The sequence below is a fragment of the Crocodylus porosus genome, unplaced genomic scaffold (assembly GCF_001723895.1).
Source record: "Crocodylus porosus isolate Cpor-Errol unplaced genomic scaffold, CroPor_comp1, whole genome shotgun sequence".
NCBI classification, from domain to species: domain Eukaryota; kingdom Metazoa; phylum Chordata; order Crocodylia; family Crocodylidae; genus Crocodylus; species Crocodylus porosus.
The window spans coordinates 240,531,002-240,548,356 of NW_017728886.1; the positions used below are offsets into that span (position 1 = coordinate 240,531,002).

Below are 17,355 nucleotides of genomic sequence, written 5' to 3' on the forward strand. Positions count from 1 at the left end.
GAATTCCTGGTCAAGCTCTTCTACCTGGTTGGGAGGTCTGTAGTAGGCTCCCACCGTTAAGTCTCTTTCCCCTTGCTTGTTTAAGCAATAATGAGAACATATCCTACAAATACCTGAAGCGTATAAACACCAGAAAAATAAAGGAATAATATATGGTGGTATATGAAGGGAGCATAAGTAGGAGTGACAGGAAGAAAAGGATTAATTTATGCTGAATTAGAGGGGAAACTTCCAGACGGTAAGATGCATTACCCTGTATAATCATTCTGCCCAGCAATTTCCATTACTTGAAACTTTTCAAAAATAGACTGGATGAAAGAGTAGAAAATTTGTGATGGAGAAGAGCCCTGAATTGGCAAGAGGATGAGCTAAATGATCCAAGTCATCTTTGCAATTTCTGACTCATCAAATCAGTCATGTTACACCCATGCAATGGGGTAATATAAATAACATTACCAGAAATACAAATATGACATGTCCAACTGGAAATAACCATTTAATATACTAATCCTGACAATAAGAAAACTGTCGAGTAGCAAATTTGAAGTCACTAGAATGTCATCCAACTTTAAAGTGTTTTATTCATTTTGGCGGGAAAGAAACATATCTGCATGCTTGCATTCCACTCTGTATCTGTAGAACTCTACAAAGACGGAGGAAGAGATGAAGAGTTTCACTTCATAAACTAAATTTATTGCAGCGCCCTACAGACAGATGAGATGAGTAGCATCTCAATTCTGATAAATATGGAAGTAACACACTTCCATAGGAAGTGAATAGGAAGGTTAAATGTAACTGCAAGGAGAAGGAAAATTCATATAAAAACTGCTTCTGAAGTGTTCGTATATAATGTAGACCACATAAATAGTAACTAAAATGTAAACAAAATGTACAGAAATAGAAAGCATATGTCAAAAGCACATTTACTTGACCCTATTCCACTAAAAATATCCTTATTTCCTGTTCTCAGTTTAATCCATCTACAACCGTCTTCGCTTATATAATCTAATACATATTCCACATGTTGCTCTGAGTTCATGTACAGAGAACATTAGGGAGAAAGATTTTATTACCATAGCCTCTCAACAGATATTTACTAGGATTATGGTGCTTCAGGACACTAAATATTGCTTCTCTTACAGTTTCCTTTTTTTCTCCCAAGTTAAAAATTCAATTAGGAAATGTGTAACATTAGGGCAGTGCTAGATTTATAAAGAGCACTAAATCTTTTATCTTGATTGGATGTTCCATGGATAACCTTCTTGCCTCTGGAAATGTAATAATGCTTAACAAAACCAGAATGAATATATCTGGTGACCAATGGGTCAAGTTATTAACATACTGAAATGTGATAAAGCAAAGGGATTTTAGCCCAACATTGTGAAAATCATTCAAATGTAACATACTGCAGAGTGAGTTTCAGCTCTGAGGTGGAGAGACTGAACCACTTTGTGACTGCTGAGAGAGCCATGCTAGAAGGGAACTCAGCTGGATACAGAAAATGCCACCAAAAGGCTCTCCTCCATGACTTTCTAAGCAAGGAGGGAAGCATTAAACTCTTGGCAGGATTCTAGCAGGTCAACAACAACAATCACCTTCAGAAACATGCAGGATTTACATTTAAACCGAAGATTCAGACACCAAATGCAGCTATCTTCATCGTGTGGGAAGGTTTATTAGCTACAAGCTGCTAGCTAGTGATACTGCAGCTACAATGATGCTTCATAGTTGTGGAAGACCACAGTAAGCCTTTAATGTTGGATAGAACTTTTGTATTTGCCTACATCAATTTTTCTGGTCACATATTGAAGGAACCCATTAGAAATGTGGTTGAAGAATATGGGCATGACTTATTAGGGGAAAGGCTGTAATAACTTGTTTTAAAGAAGGAAAACAAAGAAGAGAGAGCTGATCTGTGAGCTGGATCTCTAGATAACAGTTTACCCACCTGCAAACTGATGACAGACAGCAAATGAGTTTGGCTCCAATACACTATAGACACATATTTAATTTTTCTGAAATACTATAGTATCACTTAAGTGCTAAGGCACTCATAGGAATACCATGGACCAACCACAGATGCATCAAATCTTAATCCAACCCTGTCTGGACAGTTCCTGGTTTAAAGTATTTATAAGTAAATATGAAGACATATTTACTTCACCTCTTTATCTACTTTCTTCTTCCTTTATTATTCTTACTCAGCCTTCAGATACTCACTGAAGAACCCAATAAATAATCAAGTATGCAAAGGGCCTGATTCTCATTTACATGAAGACCTCTTTATACTGTCTTATAAAGACAGATATAATTAAAAGATACTTTCAAGTCTTTTTACATTGCCTGTTTTTTTATGGCTTCAATGTAAATGAAAACTGGTCCCAGAGTGAACAGGCTAGTGGTGCTTGTTTATTCATTAATGTTGCTCTTTGCTTATATAGAACATCCTATTGTACATTTAGTTTGTGACAGTCTATCATTATTCCCCTATACTCTGTGTTTTAACACAGGGACAAAAAGTATAAAGTAATAAGGCTGTAAAGCAAAATATATTCTCTTCTGGGGTGTTCCCCTAGAAGGACATAAGAACAGGATTTTCCTGAAACCTGTGGAGCATTTAATCACCTACTTCACAATTGTAATTGCAGTGTAAAAATTGTGGCAGCATCTATCACTTCCTGTGTGTCTTCCATAATGGGTTTTTAACCAGTGGACTCATACAGTTCAGCTCCCCTGGATGTGTTGTCATTTCACTCACCACCCCATCCCAAAGCATGCCCATGCTGAGCCCTCTACACAGGCACTCCCTGTGTGCAATAGGACAGGAATAGATCTAGTGCTTTTTTGGCTTTGCATAATTGTACAAGGTAGGTACAGGATTTTCCCTTCAGTCTGACCTATACATATCTTTTCAAATGATAAACTGGACTGAAGTTGGAAAAAAGCTCATTTTTCAGTATGAAGTGTTCTTACCTCCTGGACAGTGCCTCATTGCCATTTTACATCTTCTGGACTCTGCGATGGTTGGACAAGGTATTGTGTCTTTTGCTGGCTTTTTCACAATTTGCCTTGTTCTTGTTTCCAGACCCCATTTAAATCCACATGTTTTGTTATTTCTGCTGCAAGTTCCCCATTCACTCCACTGACTCACTTCACAGCCCTCTAATAAAGCAAAACGTTACAAATTAGTGCTTTTGTCTACATCTGTCTCTCTTCCAATGTCTAAAGTAATTCTAAAGAGCATTGGTATTAAATTATAAAATCATTGTTTGTAAACTTTATTATTAGATGAAATCTGAGGTTATTATATAATTTTGGAATTTTACAAGACAATTGTGACAGAAACTTCTGGTATCCTACAGCAAACAAAAGCATCTAACTAGTTATTCATAGGTTATTTGGCATTTCATTATTTCCATGGCTTTTAACAATTTTCTCTTGAAAAGAATGAGTTCATTCTTTGAAATTATGATACCTGCAAGAACATTTTAAAATCGGTACTTCTCCTTAAACTTGGATATTAAGCCCATCTCAAATTTTTAAGTCTAGTTAGGTAGACAGGATTCATACCATTAGGTATGTCAAGTGTTTTTCATATGGTCTTAAGGTGAACAGCAAAACTGTTGAATGAATTAAAAGAATCAAGGTAAGTTGGAAATAACTAGAAAAAAGAAAACACAATAGCATTTTATGAGTCTGATGGATTTGCAGGGTAAATTGCAACATTTTAAGTGCACAATAGAACCAGAACTCAGCTGGTATCTAGGGGGAGATTCTGTAATAGTTTTCAGTCTTTAAGAATCCTATTTTTAAGCTGACACACACAAAGGCATTAATATAGTAACATTGTTAACCAGTCTGGCCCCCCATAAGGTACAAGATATATTTTAAAAAAACAAAACCTGTGCTCATTTACTTTATTAGTTTGATGAGCCATTACTGTGGTTCTCGTTTCAAACTTTCTCTCTCAGTCATCAAGGTTAGAAATGTACTTTTAAAAAATAAAAACTGAGTTTCACATGATATGACTCCAGAATCTGGGGCTTCAAGAAAAAATGTCATACACTGTGAGACTCACAAGTGGGTCTTGGTAATGCTGTCTCAGTTTTACCCTGAGTTTTACACTGACTATAGTTGTTTCTGTTTTGTAAAACTAACATTTCCACTGAAAATACTCAGATGGTGGTTTAACCTGGGACTTGTTCCTTTTACAGAGTAAATTCAAAACTGAACTAGCGATTCAGCCCAATATATTTTACTAGCTGCCCTGCAGCTCCTCTTTGCTGCTGTCACTGCTGTCATCAGTGTTGTCTCTGGGTTGCCCAGTGGGGCAATGGAAAGGAGCTGCAGGGCAGCCCAGGTGTGCGTTCTGCGCAGCCGCAACGAGAAGGGCCCAGCTGCAGTGAAGGGGAGGTGGCCGCTTTTCCCCTGTGCCCAGCAGTAGCTTCTGCCTGGCTGCCACTGCTGCCCAGCATGGGTGGACAGTCCAGAGCAGGCGTGGGGCAGCTCGGGGTCGGGGCTGTGCACATAGGTCCCAGCTGGTCTGAAACTGGTCAGCTCCAACCATGACGAGTCCAGAGCAAGTGTGGGGCAGGCCAAGACCAGGGCCAGGGCTGTGTGCTCAGCTGCTGTGGGCAATGGCAGGGAGGACCAGCAGGGCAGGCAGGTTCTATTTACCCCATGGGCCCGTATAATTGCCTGCCCCTGCATTAAATGAAAAAATATTATTTGAACTTGCTCCCCTTAACATCTGCTCAAGATGTTAGCACAAGACTTAGAAATGTTGGTCCCAATTAATAGGGTAACTGACTGAAAAATGCAGAATAAATTCAACAGGTCTTCCATAAGGACACAGATATTAAAATGAATTGCTTGTATTGTCAAGTTGTGCTCAGACACTCACCCACACATTCCATTGTTTCCTCTAATGCTGCAAATCCAGCTGGGCATCCTCCAAAACAACGGCCTCGGTGCAAATAGAAGCCAGCTTTGCATTTGGTACAAAAGTCTCTGCTAAAGCAGGAGTCACAGTTTTCTATTCTGCATCCTAAATAAGAGATAATAGATCTCTGTTAAAAAATATCTAAAAATAAAAATACCTGTAAAGCAACAAACTAGCAAACACAGTATAAAAGAGATGCGGCCTAGGGGTACACCAATAAAGATTTTTTTAGCCGATACCGATGGCCAATAATCAACCAGCCAATGATTAACCAGCCACATCGGCAGATACCAATCTGGTTACCAATGTGCAGCCCTGCAGCTTAGAGGACAGCGTCCAGCCTGTAAGTCTGTGGGGGAAAGGCCCACGGGGAGCACAGATTGAGGCCCTCATGGTGATGGAGGGAGTGGAGTAGGTCTGGGGCAGGGACAGGGAAAGGAGAAGACACTGCCCAACTGCGGTGGGGTGACGTGTGGGACAGAGGCATGGGCGGCTCGTTTGGGGGGGGGGGGGGGTGGCTTCTGCCACTCTGCGCACCTCCAAGGGAGTCATGGGCAACATGTGCCTCCTGGATTTGTATGCGGGGCACGGGCAGGCTACCCACTGTGGGCTGGGGCCAGGGGCCATATCAGCCTCTTCCTAGCAGGGAGGCTGGGCCAGGGCTGCGCTTGGGGCAGGCAGAGGCAGGGCAGGCAGCAGCAGCTTTGGGAGGGAGGGCTATCAGATGGGCTACAGCCACCCCAAAATTTGCTGTACCTCCCCTGTAGTCCCCACTCCCAGTACCGCTGCCACCACCTGCTCTACCCCCGTCTCCCCAGGCACTGCCCTGGCCCTGACCCCCAGCCAGGAAGAGACCAGTGCAGCCCACAGCAGGCAGCCTGCACTTGACCACGCACAAATCTGGGGGAAATATATCTCCATGCTTCACTCAGGGCTACATGCCCTGTGTCCCCCAGATGAGCCACCCACAGCTTCATCCCACATCCTGCCCTGGCTGGGCAGCACCTGCTCCTGCCCCATTACTTCTCTCATAGTGGGGGGCCTTGATACCCCTTTCCCCAAAAAACTTACCAACAGGACACTGCTCTCCAAGCTGCGGGGCTTCATTCCTGGCCGCGTGCATGCTGCATCTGCGTGCATGCATGTGGCATTTATTGATGACATTATCAGTCACATCAGCCAAAAAAGCCAATTGCCAATAATGTCAATTTTCCTTTTATCAGTGCTGATACGATATGGACTGATATGTTGGTGCACCTATAATGCTGTCAGCTGGTAAACTTCTTAGTAGAATGTAAAACAAGAAATTACAATTACAATTACCTTTACATGACTAGATTCAACATTCAAAAAGCTTGAGGTGGAATTGATCTAAGGTACACAGTTTACTGTAAGCAGCATAATTTAGACCAGTAGTAAACAGAATACATATTCACCCTTTGGTGGGGGCGAGGCAAATCTTAGACTGGGTTCCACCATTTTTAAACCAGTCTATGTGTGCCAAACTTCTGTTCTTTTACAGGTATAGACCAGTTTACAATCACTTATATTGGTAAAAGTGTAACCTCTATACCTGGCCAATATGATTAACTGACAGGGCTTGCAACTATAGAAGTGCATGGCTGGGTGCCAAGCTTGCTACTTGCCAGTGCAGGGGGAATCCAGGATCGGACTGCCCCTCCACCAGCCATATGGCACAACAGGACCTGATGCAAGATCCCACAATTGTGCCTCCTGCCATGCTTGGAATCCACATCAGATCTCATCCTGTCTTTACTTGAATGTCTGTCAGGTGTCTGACTTACTACAACTGCCCCAAATCTACCACAAATGTTTGTGATTTTAAACTTTATTTTCTCATTTTTTCATTTTTTTTTCCAATTCCTTGTTGCTGTATTAAAGATTCACTCAAACAATAAAGGACATTGGCTAAACACAGTATGTTATCAAGTGCATAAAGCTATAACAGACATCTTATTTTGGGTCTTTTTGCCTTAAGCATTATTGAAACTTTATTTGGCTTTACTAAAATAGGTGAATAAAAATTCAGATAAGTGTGATCTTTGAGCTGTTGATATTTCTGGGAGGGAAAGGGAGACAGGTTTTTCAAGACTGAATTCTAACTGAATATTTTAACTGAAAGAAAAAGAGCTGAAACATCATATTTGGAGAAAAAAATGGATGCTTTGTCAACATATATTACTGTCACCTATCTTTGCATACAGGGTCCAAATGCTTTCCATTAGCTTGCAATTTGAACAGAATCTCAGCAGCTATTATAGAATGTTTTCTTATGCTATGCCTGATTTCCATACTAGTGTACATGTCTCTATGGTATTCTACAGATACAAACTTCTTCCAGATTTCAGTGACCAGTACCCTGAACACCAACTATCCTTTAAGTCAACAAATAACTGGTACTGGCCAGACCCTCTTCTACCTATTAGGCTCCTAAATGTGATCCTATTCTACCCTGTTTGTCCCTGAAAAAAAACAATAATATCATGTGACAACTATTGTAAGATGCCATCTTCTTAGCCCAAGACAAAAACACAGCAGGAGGAGAGCCAATTGACTTAGCTTTTTGTTAACCTTTTTTTTTCAGGGTCTCAAGCAGGGAAAAACAGCATCACTTAAGTTGGTTGTATCTACTCAAACCCTTAACAGGTGAAATAGGATCAGGCCCTATAACTGTCCAAGTAGAAGGCATGAAATGTATAGTTAATAATAGAAATAATAATTTTAAAAGTATATATTAAAAAAATTATGAAAAATTCCCTCAAAAAGTGATACTTTAACAGTGCTGCTTCTAATGTTTAGAACAGAAGTTAAGACTTCTCAGTTTCATTTTCCAGTAATGTAACTAAAATATTTTTCAAATCCCCTATTATAGTTTATTTGACAGCTTACAGTCATTACTACTGGTTTCAGTCACCCTGGTTTTTTTCTATTTAATTATTATAACTGCTGACTTCTATAACATTATTTCTTTCTTGAGGTATAGATTTTTGTTACAATTATGCATTTTTCAAGTCTCTTAAAGCATAAAGAAGCAGCTCTGTGCTGACTTAATCTTGGGGCTGTTCTTGAACGTCTTTCTCTTTCTCGTGATCAAGGCTGACTTGGATAAACTTAGTAAGTGGGTGGATGCAAACCTGATGACAGTCAATATTGATAAATGTAAGGTACTCCACCTCAGAGAAAAAAACCAGCATACTTATAGGCTCAGTAGTGCTACACTCGCTAGCAACACAGCTGAAAGAGACTTGGGGGTCATGACTGACCACAAGCTGAACATGAGCCACCAATGCAATGTCGCAGCTGGCAAAGCAAACAATACTCTGGCTTGCATTCATAGATGCTTCTCAAGTAAATCTCAGGAAGTCATCCTCCTGCTGTACTCAGCCTTGGTGAGGCCACAGCTGGAGCTGAATCCAATTCTGGACCCCACAATTCAAGAAGGATGCTGAGAAGTTTGAGAGAGTCCATAGGAGAGTCATGCACATGATCAGAGGGCAAGAGAATAGGTTTTATGAAGAGAGGCTGAGAGCTGTGGGACTTTTCAGCCTGGAAAAATGCAGGTTCAGGGGGGCCTGGAGACTATAAGGGGTGTACATCAGGCTCTGGGAGAATGTCTGTTTACCAGAGCGCCCCAAGGAAAAACAAGGGCCAGTGATCATAAACTCCTACAAGACTATTTTAGGCTGGACATAAGAAAAAATTTCTTTACTGTCTGAACCTCCAAGACCTGAAATAAACTCCCTCCAGAGGTGGTGCAGGGACCTACTCTGGACTCATTCAAGAAGCATTTGGATGCTTATCTTGCTGGGATCCTATGACCCCAGCTGACTTCCTGCCCCTGGGCCAGGGAGCTAGACTTGATGATCTTTGAGGTCCCTTCCAGCCCTAATGTCTATGAAATCTATGAAAGAACTCAGAAACGCCACAGCAGGTCAGAATTTTTTTAAAACTATGGCTTCCTATTTGAAATCTCTGGGTTTATCTTGTGAATCATGTTTGGACATCTAACAGTGCTAACATTGTGTGGCACCACTGGCACCCTTGAAAAGATCTCAAGATACCCCATGGCACCCTGTTTGAGAATCACTAGATTAGAGCAATTTACATCTTAAGGTGATGGCTGTATATTATTTAAGACTAAGTTGAAAGTAAGTGCTGTTCTTCTATTATCTAAAACTAGTGATTCCATGGAACAAGAAATTCCTTCTCAACCTTCTCATGAAAAGGCATCATCTGACCTAGTGTGTGGATTGCTGAAGTATGATGTAAATAGGGAAAAGTAATGGCAACTAATTTAGCAGAACACAGTGCAAGATCTCTTTTACCACACACAGCCTAGTCAGGTCAGAAACAAAGAAAAAGATGCCAAAATAGAAGAGACTTCCACTTTCCCAAAGCACATAAGCCTAGACTGCCAACAGTGTTTATTAGGCCTGTGCGAAGTGGCTAGTATTCGCTTCAGACTTGATTTGGCCAATTTGGGGGACAGTGATTCGACTTGGTGATTCGATAGCTGCCTCACCCGACCCCAGTTCCGGCCCTGCACTCACCAGGTGCTGCCAGGCACAGGGAGTGATCCCTGCTGGCCCCCACTGCCCCGCGCTGCATGGCGCAGGGTCTGCCACGAGCCCGCAGAAGCCCTGGCAGCTGGTGAGTACAGGGCCAGGTGGGGCAGCCATTGATGGGGCTGGGAAAGTGAGAGGAGGACAGGGGCCCATGGCAGAGCCCCCCACACAATGCAGGGAAGTGGGGGGCAGTGGGAATCATTCCCCTTCACCTGGCAGCAGCTGCTGAGTCTTTTTTTTTTTTCTCTAAAGCATCGGGATGCTGGGGCCAGGTGGGGCAGCCATTGACAGGACTGGGAGAGTGGGCAGAGGTCACTCAGAGGGGTTGGGGGAGCAGGCAGGAGATGGGGCCCGGCGGGGGTCCCCCCACCCCCTACTTATTGGCACGGGGTCTGGGTCCAGCTCCCTGCAGCAGTGAGTGGGGACTGCCTAAATCTCTGAAGCTCTCCAAATCTTTTCTAAATCAATTCAGAGAGCTTCAAATTGATTTGGACTTTTTTATTGGTCTCCCGATTTGATTCAGATTTGGAGATTTGGCCGCCAAATCAGACTGAATGTCCTCCTGATTGAATCAGCTCCCAAAGCTTTGCACAGCCCTAGTATTTATGTATTCAACTCATATTTAAGCACCTAACTCCCACTGACTTCAGAAAATGTATTTCAGTTGATTAAATACCTGTGTTATTATGTAAATACCTTTCTATGCTAAATACCTTGAGGAGCTGAACTTTAGAAACCAAAGGACCATTATGGTCAAAGACCACCAAGATATTAGCTTTGTGACATCAGAAGTATTACCAAAAACATGAGGAGGTCTAGTTCATGAAAGAAGAAGAAAGCTAACCAACCAGAAATAGATATAAGAACTTTTAATGAGAAAATTTAAAAGATATTTTGAATTAATATACAAAAAGGAACCAGCAGTTCTTGATTATTAATGATCCATTCCACGCTACAAAATTGAGAGGGGACTTAGGAAAGAACTTAAATATTCCTAATTTTCAGATGCGTAAATATAACAGTTTCCTTCATGCAATAAAACATAAAAATAAATACTATTGCTCTTTCTGCACAATTTTGCAATAACATTTAATCTAAACATGCACAATACAAAAATGCCAAAGAAAATGTCCAAAAGATGAAAGAAAAATTCACTGTACTGGAAATAATAATAGTCACACATACACCTTATAAATCAGGTATATTATCTGAAAGATTTGCCTTTAAAAATACATATAAACTGTATCAATATTATCCTGTCATCAGCCATCTGAAGTTACAGCAGTAAGCATTTGGAATTCATTTTATGCAATATCATACTTGTCTTTGTGGTTACTTATGTCATTCATTTTTTTTTTCATTCTTTCCTAAGAACAAGTTCACCAAGTGCGGGACTTCTAAAATAGCCATTTGTAAATCCTCAGAGGAACTTTGCAAATGTATAAAGTCTTTATAAAAAGGATTTAAATATTCATCCTTGAACTTTCATAGGCCAAGTGTTACAAACCATAAGATAAACTAGTGAGGGATCCCCTGCAGCAGCTAGAAGCATACAAGGACTTTTACAACAAGCCTTCTTACTATAAGTTTAGGCAGTTTGTGTAAAAACAAAAAACAAAAACAGAAAAAAAACATTTTAAGATGCAGGACTCCCCTCTGGGTTCTGAAAAATTAAAAAATAAACTTATTGCTGTCTTCATCATAATAGATGTAATTATACCATGTGTAATTATTGCCATGTGTAAGCAATAGGTCTCCAAGCTTTAACTCTATCTCATGGATACATTCACACATGAAATCTGTTTGCTGTTAGCATTAGTGTTAAAAGATCCTCAAAATGGCTTCAGAGCACATAGCAGTTTGAATGTTTATCCGAAGTACAGTTGCCTGAAAGTGAATGGTCAGCTGCTCTGCAGTACTGTTTCCAGCTTCCTGGTCCTGTACAGATTTCCTAAGGACTTAGGATCTGTGCATGGGCAGGAGACTGGAAATGACCATAACAGGCGGTCATCTTCCATCCACCTGTTCAGACATTGAACTGACACCAGTTTCTTCCCTCCAGAAAATTGAAATAGTCCCTTCTCAGTCAAAACTCCTACTGGAGTTAATACATTGAGGGTGCGTCTACACCAGGGTGGGCAAAGTGCGGCCCGGGGGCCAGATGCAACCCGCCAGGCCATTCTATCCAGCCCACGGGGCCCCTAAAAAATTTAGAAAATGAATATTAATCTGCTCTGGGCTGTTATGCGGCCCTTGATGGCTTGCCAAAACTCAGTCAGTGGCCCTCTGCCCAAAATAATTGACCCTCCCTGGTCTACACATTCATTAATGTGCTGTAGTTACTGCACATTTAATTTAGTACTTGATTATACAAGTACTAAATTAATGTGCAATAACCAGTGTTACCGCATAGTAGCACTGGCACATGCCTTTTTAATGATGCTACAGTGCAGTAGTGTATTAGCACTGTTTGTGCTATGATGTGCTACTGTACAGTATTACTAATAATACTGCACAATCAGTGTCTCATGTACATGCATCCTGTTTCACGTATACAAAGGGTAGTGAAACCCTGGGTTTATAGAAAACACTGAAATGTTTAATATGTTTTAAAAATAATGGAAGAATCTTGCCTGAATTAATGACTGAGTCCTTAATGTTTTATTTGCAGTGTACACTGATCCTGAGGAGCCTGATCCTCCAAAGACTCTCCAAGGTCAGTGACTGTTAGTAGGATGAAACCATAAGGCACCTTGCTCTGAAGAGGTATTGCAATAGTTAATAGCAAATGAGAGTTTGTTATTAGTCTAGATGCACTACAAATATTTTATTAATTGCAATGCTTGAATCAGATATAAATTGTGTTTAAATATTCAGAAAAAAATATTTGCCTTTTGCCCACCCACACAAGACAATTTGAAAAGACATCAAGGTTTTTCCAAATCATGTAATCCAATGATGAGGTGTAGAACAGAACATTAAAAGAAAAATGAACATCATGTTACTGTCTCTCACATCCAAGTGACACAAATATATACTTGAAATCATGCATTAACTATTGCTTCCAAAATGAGAAAGATAACATGTTTAAAGTTGATTTTATTGGAATGATTTTTTTAAACAAAAAAGTTAATAGCCAAAAGTTGCCCTTTGATGAAATTGTTATATTCTTGTGCTAAATTTCTGCTTCATCTGATTCTGTGGGAATCCGTTAAAATCTTCATTGTTTTTGGTATAACAAAATGTAGGCAAAGAGCATGTGTTTAAAAAGTTAAATAAATAACTCAATCTTGTTTCAGTTTCTCAATCATAATTCAAAGCTCCAATCTTATTCACATCTTTTATGTTGCCTTTTTTGGTAGTTCTGCTTTCTTTTGTATTACAGCAGTCTTCAACATTGTAATTACATTTTAGAGGCACTAGTAGCAGCTCTATAATTAAGGTTGAGATTTACACTTATAGCAGTTTACTTTCCATTTTTCTATGAAGATGGATGATGCTGAATACCTAATTCCTACCAGTTAATCTAGTCCAAATCCAAGTTAGTAGAAAATACTGAAAAAAACAATTATGAACTATTTTAAGAGTTCTCAAAACAGGATATTCAGCTGCACCGGAATACCACTCAACATCACGTATTTCCTGACTCTTATGGGATGGACCCTTGCATAATTTAGGGCAGTCTTAAAAGACCTTTCTTGATATATGGCTCACCAGAGAGCAGTGCATTATGACAGCTAGCCATTCATGACTCATCTACACCATGTCCTTTGTACTTCAGCTGCAATGGGATGAGCATAGAGCCATCTCTATGACTAATACGGATTCCTCCAGGTCAGATAAATTGCCAGTCCCCAAGAAGAAATTTTAAGGAAGAATCATAGTTCTTTTTACTTTTAGAGTGGTTCAATGGAATTAAGGAGAACCCAAAAGTAAGCCACTATAAGTTTTAACAATGTAAGAACATAGAAAATGCCATAATGAGTCAGACAAATAGTCCATCTAGCCCAGTAGCCTGTCTCTGACAGTGGCAGAAGTGAATGATATATTGGGAGAGCTAAACTAAATCTCTCTAAAGCAGCAGTTCCCAATCTGTGGTACAGGTACCACTAGTGGCACGCAGACAACCTGTCAGTGGTACTCATTAACAGATTTATTATAATTACTTTATACGACAAAAATTTGCTGGCAGTACTTAAGGTTGAACTGAAAAATTTGCTGGCGGTAAGTAAGGTTGTATTGCTTTAAATTGGTGGTGTGCAATCTGTCAGAGATTGGAAACTGCTGCTCTGGAGTGATCTATACTCTATTCCTATACCCTTCATTGACCCGACCAAGGTGTTTGATTCCTTAAATTGTGATGCTCTGTGGACCAATGCCTTGGCTGCCCGCTGAAGTTTGTCACCCACCCAAGTGACCAGGAGGCCAGGCAGTCAGCCACCTCCAGCTGGGTCCCCGGTGCCAGCCCTAAACAGGCTCCTCTGCCTGGGTCCTGCCGCCTGCCTCAGTAGCAGGAATCCTGATGTTCCCTATTTAAAAACTGCAAATTCTCTGATAAAAAAAAATCCCAAATTCACACTTTAAAATATCCCCTAATCCATGTTCTTTAACAGTTAAAACAAAAGACCATTATAAGAGAACTGTTAAAAAAGTATTGAGATTGTTTCCCACAGCATCAAAATATTTTATTTACATGGGTTTCAGCTTAATCTCCTTCAAAGTATGCTTCTTGTTCAGCCACACACTTCTCCCAATGTTTCTGCCATTGTTGGAATCACCTTTGATAAGCAATTTGAGGAATCGCTAAAAGCTGCTCAGTCCCATTTTGTTTTATGGTTTCCACATCACAACATTTTCTTCCTTTCAAGGTTTGATTTAGTTGAGGGAAGGGAAAAAAGTTACATGGGGCCATATCAGGTGAATATATAGGCTGCGGCATTTGTGGGATATGGTGTTTGGCTAAAATTTGGCTAAAAATTGCTTCACGTGTTTCAAGACGGGTCGGGTGGGTGGCCGACATCGCCGCAGACCCCGGGCGCCTGGCGTGGCCCTCCCCGCCCGGTGGCGCGACGCGGTCAGGGCGCACTGAGGACAGTCCGCCCCGGTTGACAGTCGCGCCGGGAGCGAGTGGGCCCGTCCCCCTGGCAGGCACCTCCCCCCCAGAAGGAGGGGGGGGCCGCCGGGGGAAGGCGCGGCGGCGGTCATCTCCCTCGACCCCGGGATACGGCGAGAGCTGCTGCCTGGGGGCTGTAACATCATGGTGAAGCATCCAAGAGTTGGATACCCACTTTTCTGGTCACTTTTCTGGACATTTCATTCCCAAATCGCTGGTTAGAATTGAATGACATGAACCAGCAGAAAAAGTTGGAATTTCTGTTATCTCTCAGACAGTCAGTCACCTACCACTTCAAACCAAACAGTGAACGGCTACCACATTTTCATCATTTTGTGATGTTGAAGGGCACTTGAAACACTCATCACTTTCTACTGATGATCATCTTTCTGTAAACTGATGATATTCAAAAACTTTTACATAGGTCAGAGTGTCATCATCAAAGGCTACTTTAAGTAATTCAGATGTTTCACTTGCCATTTTCCCAATTTGCATGCAAAATTTAATGCACACATGTTGTTCTGGACACTGACATAATGAAAGGGGACGCTTGGTGGCTGACCAAACAAAATTTACACCTGGGTCAGCATTTACATGTGTGTTTAGGCAGTTATTGTAGTCACTGTAAGATAGTACTGTTTCTGACACTAGTATCTTATGGTAATGAAAATTAGTTTGCTGTGGTCTAATAGTGTCACATGTGTAGACTGTGATACTTTACACTGCAGCAAATAAGTCTACTGCTCAATTACATGCACATGTAGATGCACCCACTGGGCACGTCCAGACAAGCCTTCATGTTCCTCTTGCTGCATCTCAAACTGCTTTGAGATGCAGCAAGAGGCATGCTGGGAACAAAAAAATATTCCCCACACTGCATTTTTACAGTGCAGGCTCAAAATTTGATACCTTGATACGCAGGTACACATGTGCCAATTGCCCATCAGGAATGAAGGGGGGGCAGGGAGGGAGGGGGGCATTAGATGGAGTGCCACTATCTAATGCCCCATGCTGCTGCTGTTCTGCCTCTTGCACTGGCTTTGGCTTCCTCACCCCTATCTGGTCCTTAGCATGGCTTGCAGGGAGGCCAGTGCTGCTGGCCTTGGCTCCCCCAACCCTTTGTCTGGTCCTCAGTGCAGCTTTGGAATCATGGCAGTGCTCCCCCATGCTTGGAGCACTCTGATTGGCTGTTTCTGTCAGCCAATCAGAGCACAAATAAAGTGTGACAGACAGACTTAGGCTTTTATAATATTAGAATACACACACACACACACACACACATATATATACAGTTCAAAAAGTATCAAGACTGAGACTGAACGTGTATTTGTGGTACAGAGTATTGCATGCCAGCCTCTGGCTTCTTTACTATTCCTGCCATCCAGGAAGAGCACACACACACCAACTAGATGCTTCCTCAGCCTGACAAACAGTTTTAAACCTGAAAGCCTATGTTTTGCAGATGGCATCCTAGGCAGCTAAGGTCATCTGGCACCTCACAACTCCACTACAACCATCAAGCCTCAGGCCTCTCAAAGATCTTACAGGTCGAGCTTTCTCTAGCCAGGACTGTGTGTGCGTGTTGTGGCTGGACGTTATAAGGTGCCTCCTACCTGCCTTTCACTAGGTAGGTCCTTGGTTCTGGCATTTCTTGGGGGCTGCTGTACTACTGTTGGTCCCACCAGGCCTCCCAACCCTGGCAGGGTGCAGTTCTAGGTTATGCCCAGGACCTGGGGCTGCCTCCTCCATAGCTGCAGGCCATACCTCCAAGTTCATCCTGGCATGGGAGCTCAGCAGGGAGATGTTCTTTCCCTGCTGGCTGGTGATGCAGTGAGCACCACCTCCAGCTCTGAACGTGGGACATTAAATGGTTTAAAAAATAAAAAGGAAATAGGCGCAAGTGGAGCAAGAAGAGTGGCACACGTTCCATCTGCAGGTGGAGTTTGGGGAACCCCAACAGTGGGAAGTTCACCATGAGAAACACCAGCTGCTCCACCAAATCAGAATCCAAGGAGGTACGGTGGGGTGTCACAACGTCCCCAGCAATGCTAAACACCCTCTTGATTGGAACACTGGTTGGTGGACAGGACAGGTGTTACCGGGCAACTGTGACTGGATCCTGCCACATGAGGCTGTGGGTTGCCCAACAGGCCCAGGGGTTGCAGTCCAGTGACTCCACATCCTTGGTGAGATACGTAGCCACCAAAGCCTTGGCACTACCTGCCTGAGGCCAGGGTCTGGTGCATCTGAGCTCCAACAGTGAAGCCATGCTCTTGGCCCACATTGGCAGCAGCTGGTGTGGAGGAGACTGGCTGGTGCTGGGAGTGCTGACATGGGACAGTGGACCCTTCTTCTTCCATGTCCCCTCACCTCTGCTCTTCTTCCTCCCTGACTCTATTCACCAGCACCTCCATCCAGTGATTGAGGGTTTTGGTGCTGCACATGCTCCCCTTCACCCTAAGGTCACACATGCCCACCGGCACATGGACTGTACTGCACTGCAATGGATCCACCTGTTTTTTGATGCCCTCCTTTAGCTGCTTCACCAGTGCCTGCACCTCTAGTGAAAGTGGCTTGCCACAGCCAGGAACATGGATCCCTGGAACTTCTCCATTTGGTTCTCAAGCTCCTTGACTACAGCAATCACCTGGCAAAGGAGGGCACCACCAGTGCTGAGGGTCTCAGTGGCGTTGAGGAATGGCTTGGGGACCACT

General features: G+C 42.2%; 1 protein-coding gene across 1 annotated transcript in view; it reads right to left on the bottom strand.

Annotated features, from left to right (window-relative positions):
* The window catches only part of RSPO2 (R-spondin 2), a 100,461-nt gene that overhangs the window by 65,373 nt on the left and 17,733 nt on the right, over positions 1–17,355 (bottom strand). Inside the window, exons 2-3 of the mRNA XM_019551871.1 lie at positions 4,904–5,047; positions 2,974–3,162 (exon numbers count right to left, since the gene is read on the bottom strand). Coding sequence (XP_019407416.1) covers positions 2,974–3,162; positions 4,904–5,047 — 333 coding nt within the window. The remainder of the gene's footprint in view (positions 1–2,973; positions 3,163–4,903; positions 5,048–17,355) is intronic.